Here is a 16,443-nt window from a genome sequence, read left to right on the forward strand (position 1 = left end):
AGAGAGAGGAAGGCGCACGCCTTTCCCTCTGTCCCCTCTTTTGAAGCAAGGGGCGGCAACGGGAAGAAGATCGCTTCTCCCCTTTGCCACCCCTTGCTTCAAGAGGGGTCCGGGGGGAGAGAGAGGAAGGCGCACGCCTTTCCCTCTGTCCCCTCTTTTGAAGCAAGGGGCGGCAACGGGGAGAAGATCGCTTCTCCCCTTTGCCGCCCCTTGCTTCAAGAGGGGTCCGGGGGGAGAGAGAGGAAGGCGCGCGCCTTTCCCTCTGTCCCCTCTTTTGAAGCAAGGGGCGGCAACGGGGAGAAGATCGCTTCTCCGCGTTGCCACCCCTTCCTTCAAAAGGGGTCCGGGGGGAGAGAGAGGAAGGCGCACGCCTTTCCCTCTGTCCCCTCTTTTGAAGCAAGGGGCGGCAACGGGGAGAAGATCGCTTCTCCCCTTTGCCGCCCCTTGCTTCAAGAGGGGTCCGGGGGGAGAGAGAGGAAGGCGCACGCCTTTCCCTCTGTCCCCTCTTTTGAAGCAAGGGGCGGCAACGGGGAGAAGATCACTTCTCCGCGTTGCCACCCCTTCATTCAAAAGGGGTCCGGGGAGAAAGGGGAAGACGCCAGCATTTTAAAAAACCTCGGGACAGCGGGGGACTTCTCCGCTGTCCGGGGCGATTTTAAAATGCTGGCGGGCGGCAGCGAAGCCTTCGCTGCCGCCCGCCAGCATTTTAAAAAACCTCGGGACAAAGGAGAAGTCCCCCGCTGTCCCGGGGTTTTTTTAAATGCTGCTGGGCGGCAGCGCTGCCGCCCGGCAGCATTTTAAAATCGCCCCGGACAGCGGAGAAGTCCTCCGCTGTCCCGGGGTTTTTAAAAAACCTCTCCGCCCCCCGCCAGGCTTCGGAGCAGCCTTCCGAAGCCTGGCGGCGGGAGGAGGTCCGAGGACAGTGGGCAAGACGCCCTGTCCCGGAGATTTCCCTATGGGCTTTCGTCTTGCGAAGGAAGCCCATAGGGAAATTCGTTTTGCGAAGCGTCTCCAAAACGGAAAACCCTTTCGTCTAGCGGGTTTTCCGTCTTGCGAGGCGTTCGTCTTGCGGGGTACCACTGTATTCATCTTCCTTGCTTGGACATTGCGGCAGAAATTGTCAGAAATCTTAGCTATGTCAGTTTGTCAGCATATATAAAACCATTACCTTCTTAATGGCATCATTCCACTAAAACAGTAAACTGTTTAGAAGACAGACGAAAATACTATCATTTGGTTCATCAAGCAGAGTATTATCTACTCCAAAGGATAGCAGGAAATAAATCTGGGTCTATATACAAAGCATGCACTCATATTCCAGTTTGACTGGTATATGAACACAGAACTTCTCATAGTGTATAAAATAATTATGTCAGTGGACTAACAAAATCTATTATTATTATTTATTAGTATACCGCCCTTCATCTGAAGATCGCAGGGCAGTTCACAACATAAAAATACAAAATGAAAGCACAAAATATATATTAAAACAAAAACCAACCAAAAACCACCCTACCACATTTAAAAGGCCATAGAATGTTATTCAGCTTGAAGCCTGGTTATAGAGAAATGTTTTCACCTGGTGCCTAAAGGTATGTAATGAGGGCGCCAGGTGAGTCTCCCTGGGGAGAGCATACCACAAATGGGGATCCACCACAGAAAAAGCTCATTCTTGTGTTGCCACCCTCTGGACCTCTTGTGGAGTAGGCACACAAAGAAGGGCCTCAGGTGATGATTGCAGGGTCTGGAGCGGCAGTCCTTGAGGCACTGTGTTCTTGAGCTGTTTAAAGGCTTTATAGCACTTTGAAGTGGACCTGGAAACTAACTGGCAGCCAGTGTAGTTGGGCCAGGATTGGAGTTATATGCTCAGAGCGTCTTGCTTCAGTGAGCTGCCTATCTGCCAAATTCTGCACCAGCTGAAGTTTCTGAAATGTCTTCGGAGGTGGCCCTACATATAATGTGTTATTACTTACTGTAGCCTCTTAGATTAAGATTAGAGCTTAATCTACCCATTTAAATCAGGAATGGAGAATCTGTGGCCCTCCAGATGTGTTGAATTCTTATCAGGCCCAGCCAGGACGGCCAGTGGTTAAGGATGAAGGGAGTTGGAGTCAAACAACACCTTCATAGTTTCCTATCCCATTCCTGAGCTAAGCATGTACAGTGTTTTGAATATATTAAAGTTCAACAAGTGGTGGTTAATTTTATCATTTTCTCTTTTTGCTTTTTGGATAATAAAGTTATTACAAAATATGTTTTGCAACTCTTGATCTTCTGCAGTAAGTGAAGGTTTTGCTTGCTTTTATTCTTGCTATAATATACCATTTGGATATATCACCTGTCATTTACGTTGAACAGCTGACAAGTCTGTTCTACCTACTTATGGATTGGCTACATGGCTGCAAAGGAAAGTGAAATGGAAAATTCATTTTAGGTCTTGTTTCGAGCTGGAAAACTATGACAATCTAGCATAAACTGTAGCATGGCTTAAACTGAAACCACCAGCTTCTGGTTGGAAATCTGGCTCAACTTGTTTGCATTCCCAACATATTATTGAACTATATGTTTTAAAAAGAACTGGGAAATGAAATATTGCTTTAATAAATGCATGTTACCATTATGCCACCTTGTGGGATTGAAGGAAAAGTGTTCTATATCATATTTATGAATCAATAATGCACATCTACCATCCTCTATTATTATTATTAAGATTGATCTCGGTTAGAAAATCATCCTTTTAGATTCCTTCTTCTTTAGACAGACCATTTTAAGGCACACAGTTAGCAATAGTTACATAGAGTAGTTCAAAATGACTGATCCATATGTTAAAAGTCATGCACAAAACTAGTCCACCAGAAAGCCACAAATGCACTGCTCTCAAAAGTTGTCTCTGCTGGACTTTTGGCAATTCTATTCTTCCACTGCAGTCTGTGCTGTTCAGATGATCCCCTCGCTCTGCGGACAGACATTTCATGGGTTCATGGGAGGGCACAGGACAGGAAAGATGTGTCCTTCTACTCTGTCTTAGGACCCAATCCTCTGTCTATAATGTGGTGATTGTAGTGGACGAGGAGAGATGTTGGCTTGATTTTCCACAGTGGCTTATATAGGACTATCTGATGAAACTAACAAACAGGTGTCAAGCAAAGTTTGAAATGCTGACATTCTGACCTATAAGTTCTATCTTTTGAAAGTGGAAAAGAGAAGAGATTGAGTAATGAGAATTGAAGCCTTTCTCCCTTTAGATGACAGGTTCATATACAAGCAACTGAAAAAGCACAAGTATCAGATAGGTGACAGTGGTAAAAATGAAGTGGTGAATTCTTTTTTGCAGTAGTATTCACCTCACAAACACAACCTGGCTAAAGTTGCTGTCCGGGTGGAATTTCATCAGAAAAGCCATATTTCTCTCCTGGAAGGTGATTCCTAATGTTGTCAAAGGCACAGGAACCCTCATATCTGCTGTGTGAAATTTGCATCTTAGGCCAGGTTTCTAATGAGGGTGAACCAAGGGTGAAGGTAGGGATAAAGACCAGGTTTCCCAGTGATATTTTGAGTATAAAATTAACTTACAAAAATATTAAATATATACTATATTCCTATGCTTTGCTCTAAAACAATAGTGATGAATGGAATTTATATCTTCAAGTTGCAGCTCACATTAGTCACCTTCTTGACTTGCTTGTTGTTAGGACCATATTTGTTTGTTTATTTTTTAAAGTTCCCATGCTTTTCATCAGCTATCCATGGATACATTGTGTTGGTTTAATTCAGAAAGCAGAGACCGGCCAAAGAGGAGACAGAAAGAACCCCAAAGGACCAAAAGTTGATCCAGATTTCCATGGAATTTGAGAAGCTGGTGATAAAAGTTAAATGTTTCCCACAGTAATGAAGCAACAAGTGCTAACTTATGCATGCCTCTGTACTGATCATTCAGCTGAAAACTGGCAGCAGACTCACCATTTTGAGTTAAGCAGGAACTATGAGCAACTAATAAATCTCACTGAGTGGTATAGCAAGACCTACAAAGCTACACCCACAACACTTGAAATTGATCTTATGGCAAATGCATTTTGGGGGATCCAGCTGATAACATCTGCATGCACAACGGGGCTTCCTTCCTCCTCCTGTGTGTCCTCAGCCCCCCACCCCAAATTGGCACGGGGGGGGGGATGTTGAAAGAACCCCCAGAACAGGGCACAGGGGGAATGCTTGCCCTGATGGAATGACTGCCTTAGTGCAATCTTGAATTCCTCCCACTGGGATGAACAGATCATATTAGAGATTCAGCTTGCTCAGAAACAGCAGGCTTTGTGTTCCTGTTGCATTGCCCAGAAGAGGGATACCACTGAGATGCTGAACAAAGTCTCCATATGAAGCCCTATTTGCAAAGTGCTCAGTTAGCGAATCCAAAAAGTCGATTATGCACCATCACCATAATCACTATGCAGTTACCAGTGCCAGGTAAAAACCTGTGATTTTTTTTTTTAAACCCAACTCATCCACCCAATCACATCATAGAAACAAAGCACACTTACATGTGAAGGTGGGAAAGGGGGTGGAGGAGGAGAGGTTGCACTCGCTATCTTTTCCGCAGTATCTGGTTCAGGACGGATCACAACTGTTGCACGGGAGATGTGATCCTCATCCTCTTTCTCATGCAGTGGGTCTTGATCAGGACACTGGCCAATATCTGCATTTTCGAAGGATAATGGCTGGGCAAAATCCATCGGACTGAAGAGAGACAATGAAGTCAGTGATGTCAAACAACAGGAATTCTTCAACTGGATCCTTTCACCACCATCAATAATTTTTAAAAGTGTAGTTTGCCTTTTTGGAGGCAGTTGTTGAGGGGATGAGGAACTAATCTGATGATGTAACACACAATTTCCTGAGATACTTCTGGATTCTCTTCATAAGGCTTTAATTTCATTTACCACCATGGTGAACTGCCGGTGTGTAGTGTTGAAGAAGACTGGGAAAACTAGGTTCAAATCCCTACATAGCCATGAAGCTTGCTCCCTTTTCCTTTGAAAATACACAAAGTTACCCCCCACCTACCCACCCGTATTGGACAGTGCAGTGGTGCTGTGCTGCTTCGCCGATTGCCTTTCAGCTACGTTGCTCCTGGGACACAGAGGGGAAGAGGCAAAACAGAGGTGTGGTTGGCACAGTGGGACAGTGCAAATGCACTGGGGAAGCCAAACAGCTGTCCTGGTGTGCCTTCCACTACTGCCCCTTGCCCCTAGTGAGCATACATTTCCAAGAGTTGATATATTGTTGACGCTCCATGTGCAGCCTATAATTCAGGTACATAGCAGGTTCTGCCCACTTTCAATGCTGTCGACATTAGTATGTAGAGACAGTGCCATGTGACGCATATATGCTTCAGTGAATCGCTGATCATACAGTTGAAAATCACCTGGTTCAGCTAATATGTAAACCTGGAGCTAAGATGTCACGCTGTGTGTGGCCCTTCTGTGAAACTGAATTGGACAGCTGCTAGTGCTTGAGACCTGGCACAACACTGGTGAGGCTATAACTCTGTTCAACATGTGCCTCAGCTAGTATATGACATGTGCCGGAAGATATGAAAAAGCATAGACATCAAATAGAGATCTTGTTCCACAAATTATTTCTGCATGTGTTTAATGAGTGTATAATTGTTCATTGCACACTACCCAGATAGCTTTATGTTATGGAGCAGCATACAAATATCATAAAATTTCAGCATCAGCTAACAGAGTTCTCATATATTCATTTTCAGTTCTTTTAAAATCACCATAAACTTGACTTTTTCCATCTGGTCTGACTAGCAGAACTTTCCTTTCATCAAGCCATCTGGTGTTTTACCATGTCAGGAATAACATCAGCTATCATTGTGGGTTGGTTTACTTTGTCAAAAATTAACATGGAAATTAAGAGTGTGGCATCTTTCTGATGAATATCACAAATGGTTGGGTTATACCAGGCAAATATTGCTCAGCTGGCAACCTTATATCGTATTATGGGCATGCACATATTGTCAGAATTTAAGACTTCGTTATCTAGAATAGTACAGGGGTGGGGAGACTCAGGCTTGTTGCATCTCCTTTCTATTTATTTTTTTTACTAGAACCTGGATATCTACCTATCAGAGATACAGTTAAAATTAAAGTACAGGGTGCCTCTGAGCAGATTCTGACCATAGAAATTTGTTTTCCATACCAGAGTCCTTTCACACAAAAAGCCACTCCTGGTTAGCTTTATTTATTTCAGCAGCCTAACATAGGTGGGAAAAGTATTGTTATTTTGGCTGTTGTTAAATGATTGGGATGTACTGCAAAGACCTACTGAGAGACCTACTAGTAGATCCCCATCTATCATATGCCTGCCACTGGAATAACATCAGTTGGTTTCTATAAGCAACATAGCTTTATATCAATAGGGTGCTTTATATAACCTGACAAAAAATAGATACTCACACAGCATTGATGACAAGGTTCCATATGCAGCCATCAAACGCAGGTATGTTCCTAATAGGAGCAATGTGGAATTCAGGTGGTGTCCCTCCCACAAAAAGCTTCTTAACGGAAACAGGTTGATCTGACGGGAGTCTTTGAGACTGGCTTCTGTCCTCATCTACTTGGATCACAAACAGCCTGCAAAATCAATGAAAGTGACTTAATACACAAATACCCCGAGCCAAACTGCTGCTCCTGCTGCTGTACCTGCACCCTAACACTGACGGATGCAGTTTTCGCTTCGTTTAAAGAGCTGCAGGATGAGAACCCAAACTGCTCTGGCTGCATAAAACCTTCAAACCAATAGAATATCAGTGAAATTAGTATGTGGATGAACTGAAAAGAAGAGCCTATAGACAGACAGCATTACTACTGATAGAAACAATCAAGGCTACTTTTAGTGCTAAAGTATAATTTCCCATGGCCCACCAGGATAAAAAAATGAAAGGGGTCACATTTTGTTTGGTTCTTTATTTTCCTGGTTTTCCCCACTAGTTATTATGCTCTTGCTGAAGAACAGTGAAGCCCCTTGAGTATGGTGACTGCTGGAATCCATGAAAGATGTATGTTATATATTTTCAAAAGCCAAGTACACCTGTAGTGGCAATATAGCAACTAGCTTTAGCACCAGGGGGTCCTTTTGTACAAAGGGCCTATCCAGAATTCTGGACTAATAATAATAATGATTCCCCCCTAAAGAAACATAATTTCTACTTTGGCCTTTGTGGTGTCGTCTTAATTGCTGTGGTTTCCATTGAAAGCTACACTCACACATGGCAATTTCCCCACCCCTTCCTTCCAACCGCAGCCTCTGTTTTCTCTGAAAAGTCTCAAATTTGAGGAAAGGCCCAAGTATATGTGTGTCTGGGAGAGGCCTGACCAAAGAGGGGACACCGTGTGGCTTGAGCACAGCGTGGCTCGGATGCAACCCGGTGTTGCAAATGTCATGCACTGCAGCACTATACAGGTTTACTTGGAAAAAAGCCCTAATGAGTCCAATGGGACTTTATCCATAAGATGGCAGACAGTGTATTATTATTTTTGCATGGATAGCTTTATAAGCATCCTGAAAGCAATATGTGTGAAAGTGGGTGGGCATGTCCGAGAGCCTAACAACAGCTTATTCACCTCAGCTTAATGATAATATTGGGTACTCCGAAATGTAATATTTGTGCTGAAGTGTGCAACCAAAGATGAAAATAGATACTGGGGCCAGATGCGAGGCTACCTGAGGACTGGAAGGAGTTGCTCAGTGCATTTGTGCAAAAAGTTGCAAAAACCATTTTGGGTTTTCTTACATTCTGTCGAAGGTTTTGCAGCTGGGCTAAATGATCCATTTAGTTTCCCCCCAGCTTCAGGAGTCTGTGCCATAGAATGGAATAGCAATAACTCCACATTAGATATTCTAAATTTTTGGATACCTTCTTCCCAGTAAAGCTGGACATTCTTAGGCTTGCTTGATTCTCCTGTAGCTGATAATACCTGTTCCTGGTGAAATCCCTAATAATTTACAAAGCCCTCTGCTATTGTTCAAGAGAAAATGTTTATGCACTCTGATGCGGAAGACCAGCACATGATGATATGCCTTAGTCCTCAATGCTGTCCTATAATTATCCTGGAATGGGAAGCAATGAGTTTATAATCATATGGGTAATTAGCTTTCTGAAGAGTTTTCAAAAATGTCCTCTGCTTTTAATAAAATAAAGCTTGGGTAATGATTAGCAGATGAAGAGGTTTGTTCATTTCTCTTCCAGCCCAGTTTATGGGAAAATGAAGTCTGTTGTGTATGTGTTTTGGACAGTTACGAAAATCACAAGCATGAGCCTATTTCTGTATTTCTGTCCACTAGAGGGTGCTGTAAAAGCAATGATGAGCTGGCATTAGCAGTCCTTACAGGGTAGCAAATAACATAATCCTGTGTATTATATACAGCATTATTATTTGGTTTGTTAAGTGAAAGGATTTCCTTTGCATTCTGCTAGATATTGTAGTATTATCAATACTTGTCAGCTTGCATTTTGTCATCTATGGTGACATTTAAAGAAAATTAAAAACCTGACTTTAGGAATTTGAAGTTTAAACAAGTACCAAGGAGGCTGACAAAACATGTTTTTGCTTGGGAATAAGGTCATGGGTTAGAGAACGAGGAAGATTCTGAGGAAATGGAATGAATGGATTTACTTGTTAAGATATTTATTAGAGCTGCAGGGCCTCCAACAGAAAGTGCGCTTTGACATAATAAGGGATAAAAACTAATAACCAAAGTAATCCTTTCTGGCCTCCAAGCCAGCATAGCCCATGGTGGCTCCAGAAGCATTGTAGGGTGGATGGATGAGGGATTTATGCTATGTTATCAGTATTATCTTATGTTACATTATTTATATACGTTATGTTGTTATTTTATGTTTTCAGTGGATGCACATTAGGGCTGCACCAAATACTTGCAGGCATAAATACCTGGATTGATAGTGCTCTTTTAGAGGGCATGTGTGTTGGTGTGTTTAAAAAGCCCCTTCCCCCACCTCAGACAGATCTTTTTCATTTTTGTTCCTTGCCATCTGCAGGACTGCCCCTAAAGCAAGTGGCAGGGGCCCCCTTGAATGTTGATGATTACATTCGTATCCTATTTCATGACTTCTAGACATGATTTATCCTTAACATATAAGACAATGTTCAAACACTGCACCTGCACCACGGCATCTAGCAGCACGTGCTAATGTGAACCAATGCCGTTGCTATGTTGCTGCACCTTAGCTCTTCCTTTTCCTTATTCCCTCTCTCCTCCAGATTGCCCTGACTCTTAAAGATATAGGGCCCTTTTCCAGTTCAGAAGGCATCAATCCCCAACCTTCCCATAGTTTCATGTGAGAAACTTATAAAGAAGTTTCAGGTGTTGTGAATTCGGCGTGGGCGTCGTTAGGTCTTGATGTTGCCATTCCTTCTCATTGGAAGCTGTTCCTTAATATTAGTTCAAGATCCAATTCCTCAGCCACACAAATTAGATTAATAAAGTGTATTTGCAAAAAGTATCAAAGGTTAACATAGCAATTTAGATTAATGAAAATCTTAAGCGGCAATGCCTACACTAAAGCGTGACCTATGCCATAATGAAATCATCACTGTCAGAAGATGACTTTTAAATGAAAGCTGCACGGAGATTTCATTCTCCTCTCCTCATAGTTTCAGTTACTGGGCTAGAACAAATGTTCAGGGTTACAGTACCCCTATATTCTGAGTTATTACCCTCCAAGTCTTTCTATTCGGATGCTGTGTTCTCTGCCATCATGAAACTCGCCAGATGCAGGTTTGATGGTGATCCTGCGAGGGTCCCTTATCCCGGTAGAGACGTGCACTTCTAGTCGACCACTGTTCAGGAACACAGCATAATAGGCCTGCAATAGGAACCAGCATTTTAAAGGAAGCCCTTAACTTTGTGTATTTATAAGATCATTCCCAAAAAATGCGCCACGCCCTCTCTGTATGGCAGAAAAGAACACTGTCATCCTTTCAGCTTCCATTTATTTTATTACAGATGAACCATGAACATGTCAAATCTTAGCCATGACTGACAATGGCCTGAAATTATCACAGATTTCTAAAATGTAGTACAGTGGTACCTCGGTTCTCAAATGTAATCAGTTCCAGAAGACTGTTTGAGTTCCGAAACGTTCAAAAACCAAGGCGCAAAGGGCTGTCCGCAAATTCAGTTGAGAAAATTGAAAAACATGCAGCGGAAACTATTCGACTTCCGAGGCATGCTTGAGAACGGAAGCATTTCGCTGTTTGGGTTCCAAATGTTTGTCAACAGAGTCGTTCGAGAACTGAGGTACCACTGTACAGTGGTACCTCAGGTTAAGTACTTAATTCGTTCCGGAGGTCTCTTCTTAACCTGAAGCACCACTTTAGCTAAAGGGGCCTCCCGCTGCTGCCACACCACCGGAGCACAATTTCTGTTCTCAGCCTGAAGCAAAGTTCTTAACCTGAAGCACTATTTCTGGGTTAGCAGAGTCTGTAACCTGAAGCGTATGTAACCTGAAGCATATGTAACCCGAGGTACCACTGTACATGGTGTTGCCAACTGAATTCTTTTGCTGAGAGCAAAGTCCTAGCAAAGATAATACTATTCCTTTAGATTCCTCATAAATTACTGAAAGCCAGAATTTTCTACTTTAACTGTATTCACACAACAGCTGCTGATTTTTTCCGCACTGGAAAACTCTCCAAACCAAACCAAACCAAACCAAACCAAACCAAACCAAACCATTTCCCATCCCAGTCGAAGGCACTACCAGGAGTTGGAGGAAAAATCCATGGCATCTCTAAGGCTGCAATCCCATGCACATTTACCTGGGAGAAAGTGCCACTGAACTCTTTGGAACAGGCTTGGTTTTTGTTTGTTTTTTAAAAACTAACTGGATATATCAGGGTACCCAATGTGGTGGCCTCCAGATGTTTTGGATTCCAATTCCTCTTGCACTCAGGCAGTATAGCCAATGGTTAGGAGATGATGGTTGCTGCAGTCTAAAACAGCTGGAGGACTACCCCTGCACTGCCTGATCAGTGGCAAGTGATTGTTAAGTAAATGGGAAAACAGTTTTCACAGAAACCGTGAAATGAACCAAAACACTGTCCTGTAGGTATTGTATAGTACATTAAGTGTTTCCTGCTATGTCTTTATTTAGTTCACAGGGGCGGAAACCATAGAAAGCAGCATTATGGACATATCTAGAGGAATGACGATACATCTGTGATAGGGTACATGACCCATGGTCTAGGTCATGGGTCACCTGCAGGTGCCATGGCACCCATGAAGGCTTACAGTGGGGGCCCTGGGAGGTCCTAGAAATAATTTTATAGGGTGCTGTGGTCTAAACCACAGAACCTAGGGCTTGCTGATCAGACAGTCGGCAGTTCGAATCCCCACGATGGGGTGAGCTCCTGTTGCTCGGTCCCAGCTCCTGCCAACCTAGCAATTCAAAAGCATGTCAAAGTGCAAGTAGATAAATAGGTACCGCTCTGGTGGGAAGGTAAATGGCATTTCTGTGTGCTGCTCTGGTTCGCCAGAAGTGGCTTAGTCCTGCTGGCCACATGACCCGGAAGCTGTACGCCGGCTCCCTCAGCCAATAAAGCGAGATGAGCGTCGCAACACCAGAGTCGTCTGCGACTGGACCTAATTGTCAGGGGTCCCTTTACCTTTAAACTCTGCAAGGATCTAATAAGTGATGTCTGAAATGAGAATGGCGAGGGTGGAATTTACCTAACCAGCAGAAGCCCTGTGCAGGGTCTTCCACTTGCCCAACAGAGTTTTTATTTTTCTGCAAACCCTCAAAATTGGCTCAGGGTGGAGGCAATTATCTCTCTCTAATTTTGTGTTATGCCACACACTCCTCCATGACAGCTACCAGTATTTTGTAATTGTCTCCTCCAACACTCTCAGCTTTCAAAATGGGCCCACTAGTCCAAAATGTTTGGGAGCCCCTTGTCTAGGTGTACCAAATGGACCAAACGTCTGATATGTCAGCTTAATGAGATCCCTTCCCCTTCAAACTTTGATAGGAACAACTTTCAAGGAAACGTTCTGAATCTCCAACTTATTTCCCTTCCCACCCAACATAAAGACAAAATAGTCCCTGCAGTGCAGGAGCTGAACAATATCTTTGGCCAATGAAGATGCGGCAAACAAGCAACCCAGTTTCTGGTATCATCCTGTACCTGCCCAGTCTGCCTGCGCTTTCTCCGTGGGGGTACAGGTGCTCCACTAGTACCAAAGAGTATGATGCCAGATTCATTTCTGGTGCTGAAGGACAAGTGGATTTCTGTTCCCACATTGAGCGAGACTGGTGGCAGCTCCACAAAGCCCGGTTTCGGGAAGCTGACTGTGTAGATATTCTGCAGAAAAGAAGGGACTGGATGAGTATGACCCAGAACAGGAAAACTTTCTTGCAATAATAAACAGCTCAGCAGTTTACATTCAAAATGCTGTGCAAACATTTGTCCATCTGTTAAATCACCCAATATCAGAAAACATTTGGAAAAGTAGATTCAGCTAAAAAGAGCTGCACAGTCCAGTCTTTCAGCATTATTATTATTTTGAGGCTTTGTACACACCACGGACCATTCTGAGATCTGCAAGTACTCCTAACCAAATACATTTCCTAATATTCTTTTTCTTTGGGAGGGGGTTTGGTTTTTAAGTATGATGTGTGTGCATCTTGAATCATGGAAGTCAGTTTGACAGGTGTTGGGGTCACACGGTGATGAAGCTAGTCATGGCTAGGGTCGACAAGTTGCAAGTCAGAGAGCACAGTACCTTCGAAAACCCCAGTGCAGAGAGATATGTGGATTCTGCAGCCTCTTCCCCACTTCCTCATCTTACCACTTGCCCTCTTTCCCAACTGGCTGCTGTGAGTAAGATTCCAAAGGGCCACATAGTACCGTAGGTGTGCTGGACTGATTAAAGAACGAGGAGAAAAACCCCCAAGGCTGCCTTCAGGGAGGATTTCCAAGAGATACCACAGGTCTCTGGGTTGCAGCCTGTTCACCCCAGTCATGGAAGTTGTCCTGCAAATGGCCTCTAGGTCTTGAAACTAAAACAAGTTGTTGTTTTTAATCACAACCATTTCCAAGACAGTTCCTTGCTTGTTAAAACACTGATGAGAACTTGTCAATATGCAGAGAACTTTCTTGGAATTAAATCACATGCACAAAACCTTCCTCATGGTTACTTGTGATGGGAGTGGCCCAGCAGAAGATCTTCCACAATTCCAAAATGTATTATTAATGTATTTATTTACTGAATTATTCACTTGCTGCCTTTTTGGACACAGCCTAAAAATAATCCATTTTAATTCATTAATATACTTTCCCAGCCCTTCCTTGCCCCACTGGTATGTGACGTACTTTATGGAAGATCCAAATGCTGACAAGTGAGCCTCAGTTGTGGTGTTAAATCTGAATAGGATTTTGCTTCACACACTTTATGGTTATCTTTACCTGCCTTGTCCCCACAGTGTGGTTGCTTGCACTTTAAAACGAATCTGCTCATACATTAGGCTCCACTGTTTGTCATTGCCTTGCTATCTGGGCTAAGCACTTCAGCTCGTCTCCTGAATCCAACTCATAAATAAGGCATGTACTGCCCATGGCTCTACAGCTCTCACACTGGGAGATATTAAGGATGAACTGAAGAGGGGCTGTATGTCACAGAATACTGAATCGTATTTTTAAAAAACATGAGATTGCTTAAGGACCACTTGTACATACAGCATTATGATGATATTCAGGATTAATTCTGACCACAGTCTGCTAAGGACTACTTTTGTACAACTCACTGAAATGAAATGGTCTCATCTTGAAGATCAAAGAATAATAAATTCTAGACTTGGAAGGAACCCCAAGGGCCATCAACTTCAAGCCCCTGCAATGTAGGAATCACAGCTAAAGAATTCCTAACAGAAGGCTATTTAACCACTGTTTAAAAACCTCCAATTAAGGAGAGTCTGCCACCTTCTGAGATAGTTTGTTCCATCGTTGAACAGCTGTTACTATCAGAAAGTTCTTCCTAATGTTTACTCTGAATCTCCTTTCTGCAATTTGGTTTGAGTCCTACCCTTTGAGGCAGCAGAAAACAAGCTTGCTCCATGTTTCAGTGATAGCTGTTCAGAAAGATGGATAATGAAGAGGGCCACAAGTCAAATAGTGTTAGGCATTAAGAGAAGGTTAGGGAAATAATCATGCAGAAGCAATTTTCCATGGGAATTGAATGACATGTTGTAGGTCCTCATTGCAACTCTGTAAGTCCCATACAAATAGGAGTGGCGGGGGGTGGGGAGGGGAAGCAGTCATTTCCTCCAAGCAAGATGGAAGTGGGGCAACTTTGTTAATGGAATTGTATGTTGCAGAATGAAGAAGAAGAAGAGTTTGGATTTGATATCCTGCTTTATCACTACCCTAAGGTGTCTCAAAGTGGCTAACAATCTCTTTTCCCTTCGTCCCCTACAACAAACACTCTGTAGGTGAGTGAGGCTGAGAGACTTCAGAGAGAAGTGTGACTAGCCCAAGGTCACCCAGCAGCTGCATGTGGAGAAGTGGGGAAGCGAACCCGGTTCACCAGATTACGAGTCCACTGCTCTTAACCACTACACCACACCGACCTCCTTCATCCTCAGGAATTTCCTTGCCAGAGCTGCTTGTTGATAAAACATGGAGCAATCATTTTAAGATCATTCAAGGAAACATGGAAAGCAAACTAACCTCCAGTGTACAGCCTTTGTTAATGCCCACAAAGTCAGGACTGCTCAGAAGATTGTATGGCGTCCGAGAAATTTCAATATCCTTGATGCAGCCTGAGTATTTCTTTGTGTTTACTTCAGGCCTGCAAAAATAAGGTCAAAACAGGTTTAGTCATGAGTCACAAAAGGGCTAAAACAGTTTTCCATATTACTGTTTTAAAGATTCTGACCACAATCCAGAGGATGCTAGTCACATAGGTCACAAAACCTACAGATTTCAATGGGAATAATAATAATAATAATAATAATAATAATAATAATAATAATAATAATAATTGATGATAGCACAGTCCAGGAGATTAAAATGCTAAACATTCTACCAGAAGAATAAAGTTATCAATGACTAACTTCCCCTGGATTGCAGCCTTTTACATAAATTCTGCTTCTCATCATTTACCAAAAATACAGACCTTTTCCCTACTTCTGCATTTAATGTCACTGTTATCTCTGTGTAAAATGTAGCAGGATGACAAAATAATAGGTTATTCTCCAAGAAGTGTAGAAAGATAAAGGTTAGAAAACTTTTTGACAGTTTGCCTATTTACATGAAGTGTTTTCTTTAGACATGTGGAAGAAGTAACATATGAGCCACTTGCCCAATTATTTAGTTGTGCTCACATCACAAAAATGTTAGCAACCTACCGTGAATTCAAAGTTTCTCCTATGTTCAGGAATATAGCAGAGGTGAGGGACTTTTGTCCCAGAAAATGGTGCTGGAGCACAACTTATTTTCACCAGCACAGTCATGGTTGATGAGATGATTTCTGCTTTGCAGAGGGTTGGACTAGATGACCCTTTTGGGTCCCCCCTCCAACTCTACAATTCTATGATTCTATCACTTGAATACACAACAGCCTGAGTTTTGTGATCTGACAGAAGGGCAGCAGAAGGATAGTGTTAGTATCATTCAGAAGCCTTTATACTGAGCACCAAACCAGGAGCAGTTTTGTTTGAATGTTTATCATCACTCCTCTGGCTTGGAAAAGCTGCTTCATAAATGTTGATTTTTCCTGAAACAGCAGCCTTCCTGAAGCAGCAGCAACTGCAGTTAACCCTCTGATCCATGTTAATGGTCGATGGAAAGAAAGATTGGGCATCTTGAGATGTGGATACAATCTGGCCAATTGACCAGATCAGACAAGTAAAATACTCACATGAAAATAACACAAAACATTAGTATTAAATAAGGTAAAAAACAATTCACAGTTCATATACCCATATATGAATGTGCATATATGCACATGCACAAAAATATATCTATGATCTTAATTTAAAAACAACATTATAATATAGAAGATCAGCAACTTGGATGTCCTCCAATAGCTTTTTTCTGCTGTGGCATTTTTATTTTTTATTTTTGCATTTTGTAGCCATCTCAGCAAAGCATAGCATGTCTATTTCAAAAGCTGCAAGTACTTTAGAGTTAATACCAAAAAAAGAAGCAAAAGAAAATCTCAATTCTATGTTACTGCTAGTTGAAGGTTCTAAAGTCTCCCTGTGGGCACCAACTGAGCTTCAGAAAGTTCTGAGAAAGGCAAACACAATTTCTTTCCAACTTTGAAAATTTTTCTGTTTCATCTCCTACATTTTATTCACGCACTGATTCACAATAGCAGAGCTTTTCTGCAGCCTAACAACCTGTAATTCCA

General features: G+C 42.6%; 1 protein-coding gene and 1 long non-coding RNA gene across 7 annotated transcripts in view; one reads left to right on the forward strand and one right to left on the reverse strand.

Annotated features, from left to right (window-relative positions):
- The window catches only part of LOC114594134 (uncharacterized), a 62,121-nt gene that overhangs the window by 32,239 nt on the left and 13,439 nt on the right, over positions 1-16,443 (forward strand). The gene's annotated exons all lie outside the window — the stretch shown is intronic.
- Positions 1-16,443, reverse strand: part of LAMA2 (laminin subunit alpha 2) — a 365,889-nt gene that overhangs the window by 16,385 nt on the left and 333,061 nt on the right. For all 6 annotated transcript variants that reach the window (XM_077926009.1, XM_077926008.1, XM_077926013.1 and 3 more), the window contains 5 exons: positions 14,757-14,877; positions 12,216-12,392; positions 9,747-9,895; positions 6,465-6,641; positions 4,539-4,734 (listed from right to left, as the gene is read on the reverse strand). In XM_077926009.1, the coding sequence (XP_077782135.1) occupies positions 4,539-4,734; positions 6,465-6,641; positions 9,747-9,895; positions 12,216-12,392; positions 14,757-14,877 (820 nt within the window). The remainder of the gene's footprint in view (positions 1-4,538; positions 4,735-6,464; positions 6,642-9,746; positions 9,896-12,215; positions 12,393-14,756; positions 14,878-16,443) is intronic.

Source organism: Podarcis muralis, chromosome 3 (assembly GCF_964188315.1).
Source record: "Podarcis muralis chromosome 3, rPodMur119.hap1.1, whole genome shotgun sequence".
Lineage (NCBI taxonomy): Eukaryota > Metazoa > Chordata > Lepidosauria > Squamata > Lacertidae > Podarcis > Podarcis muralis.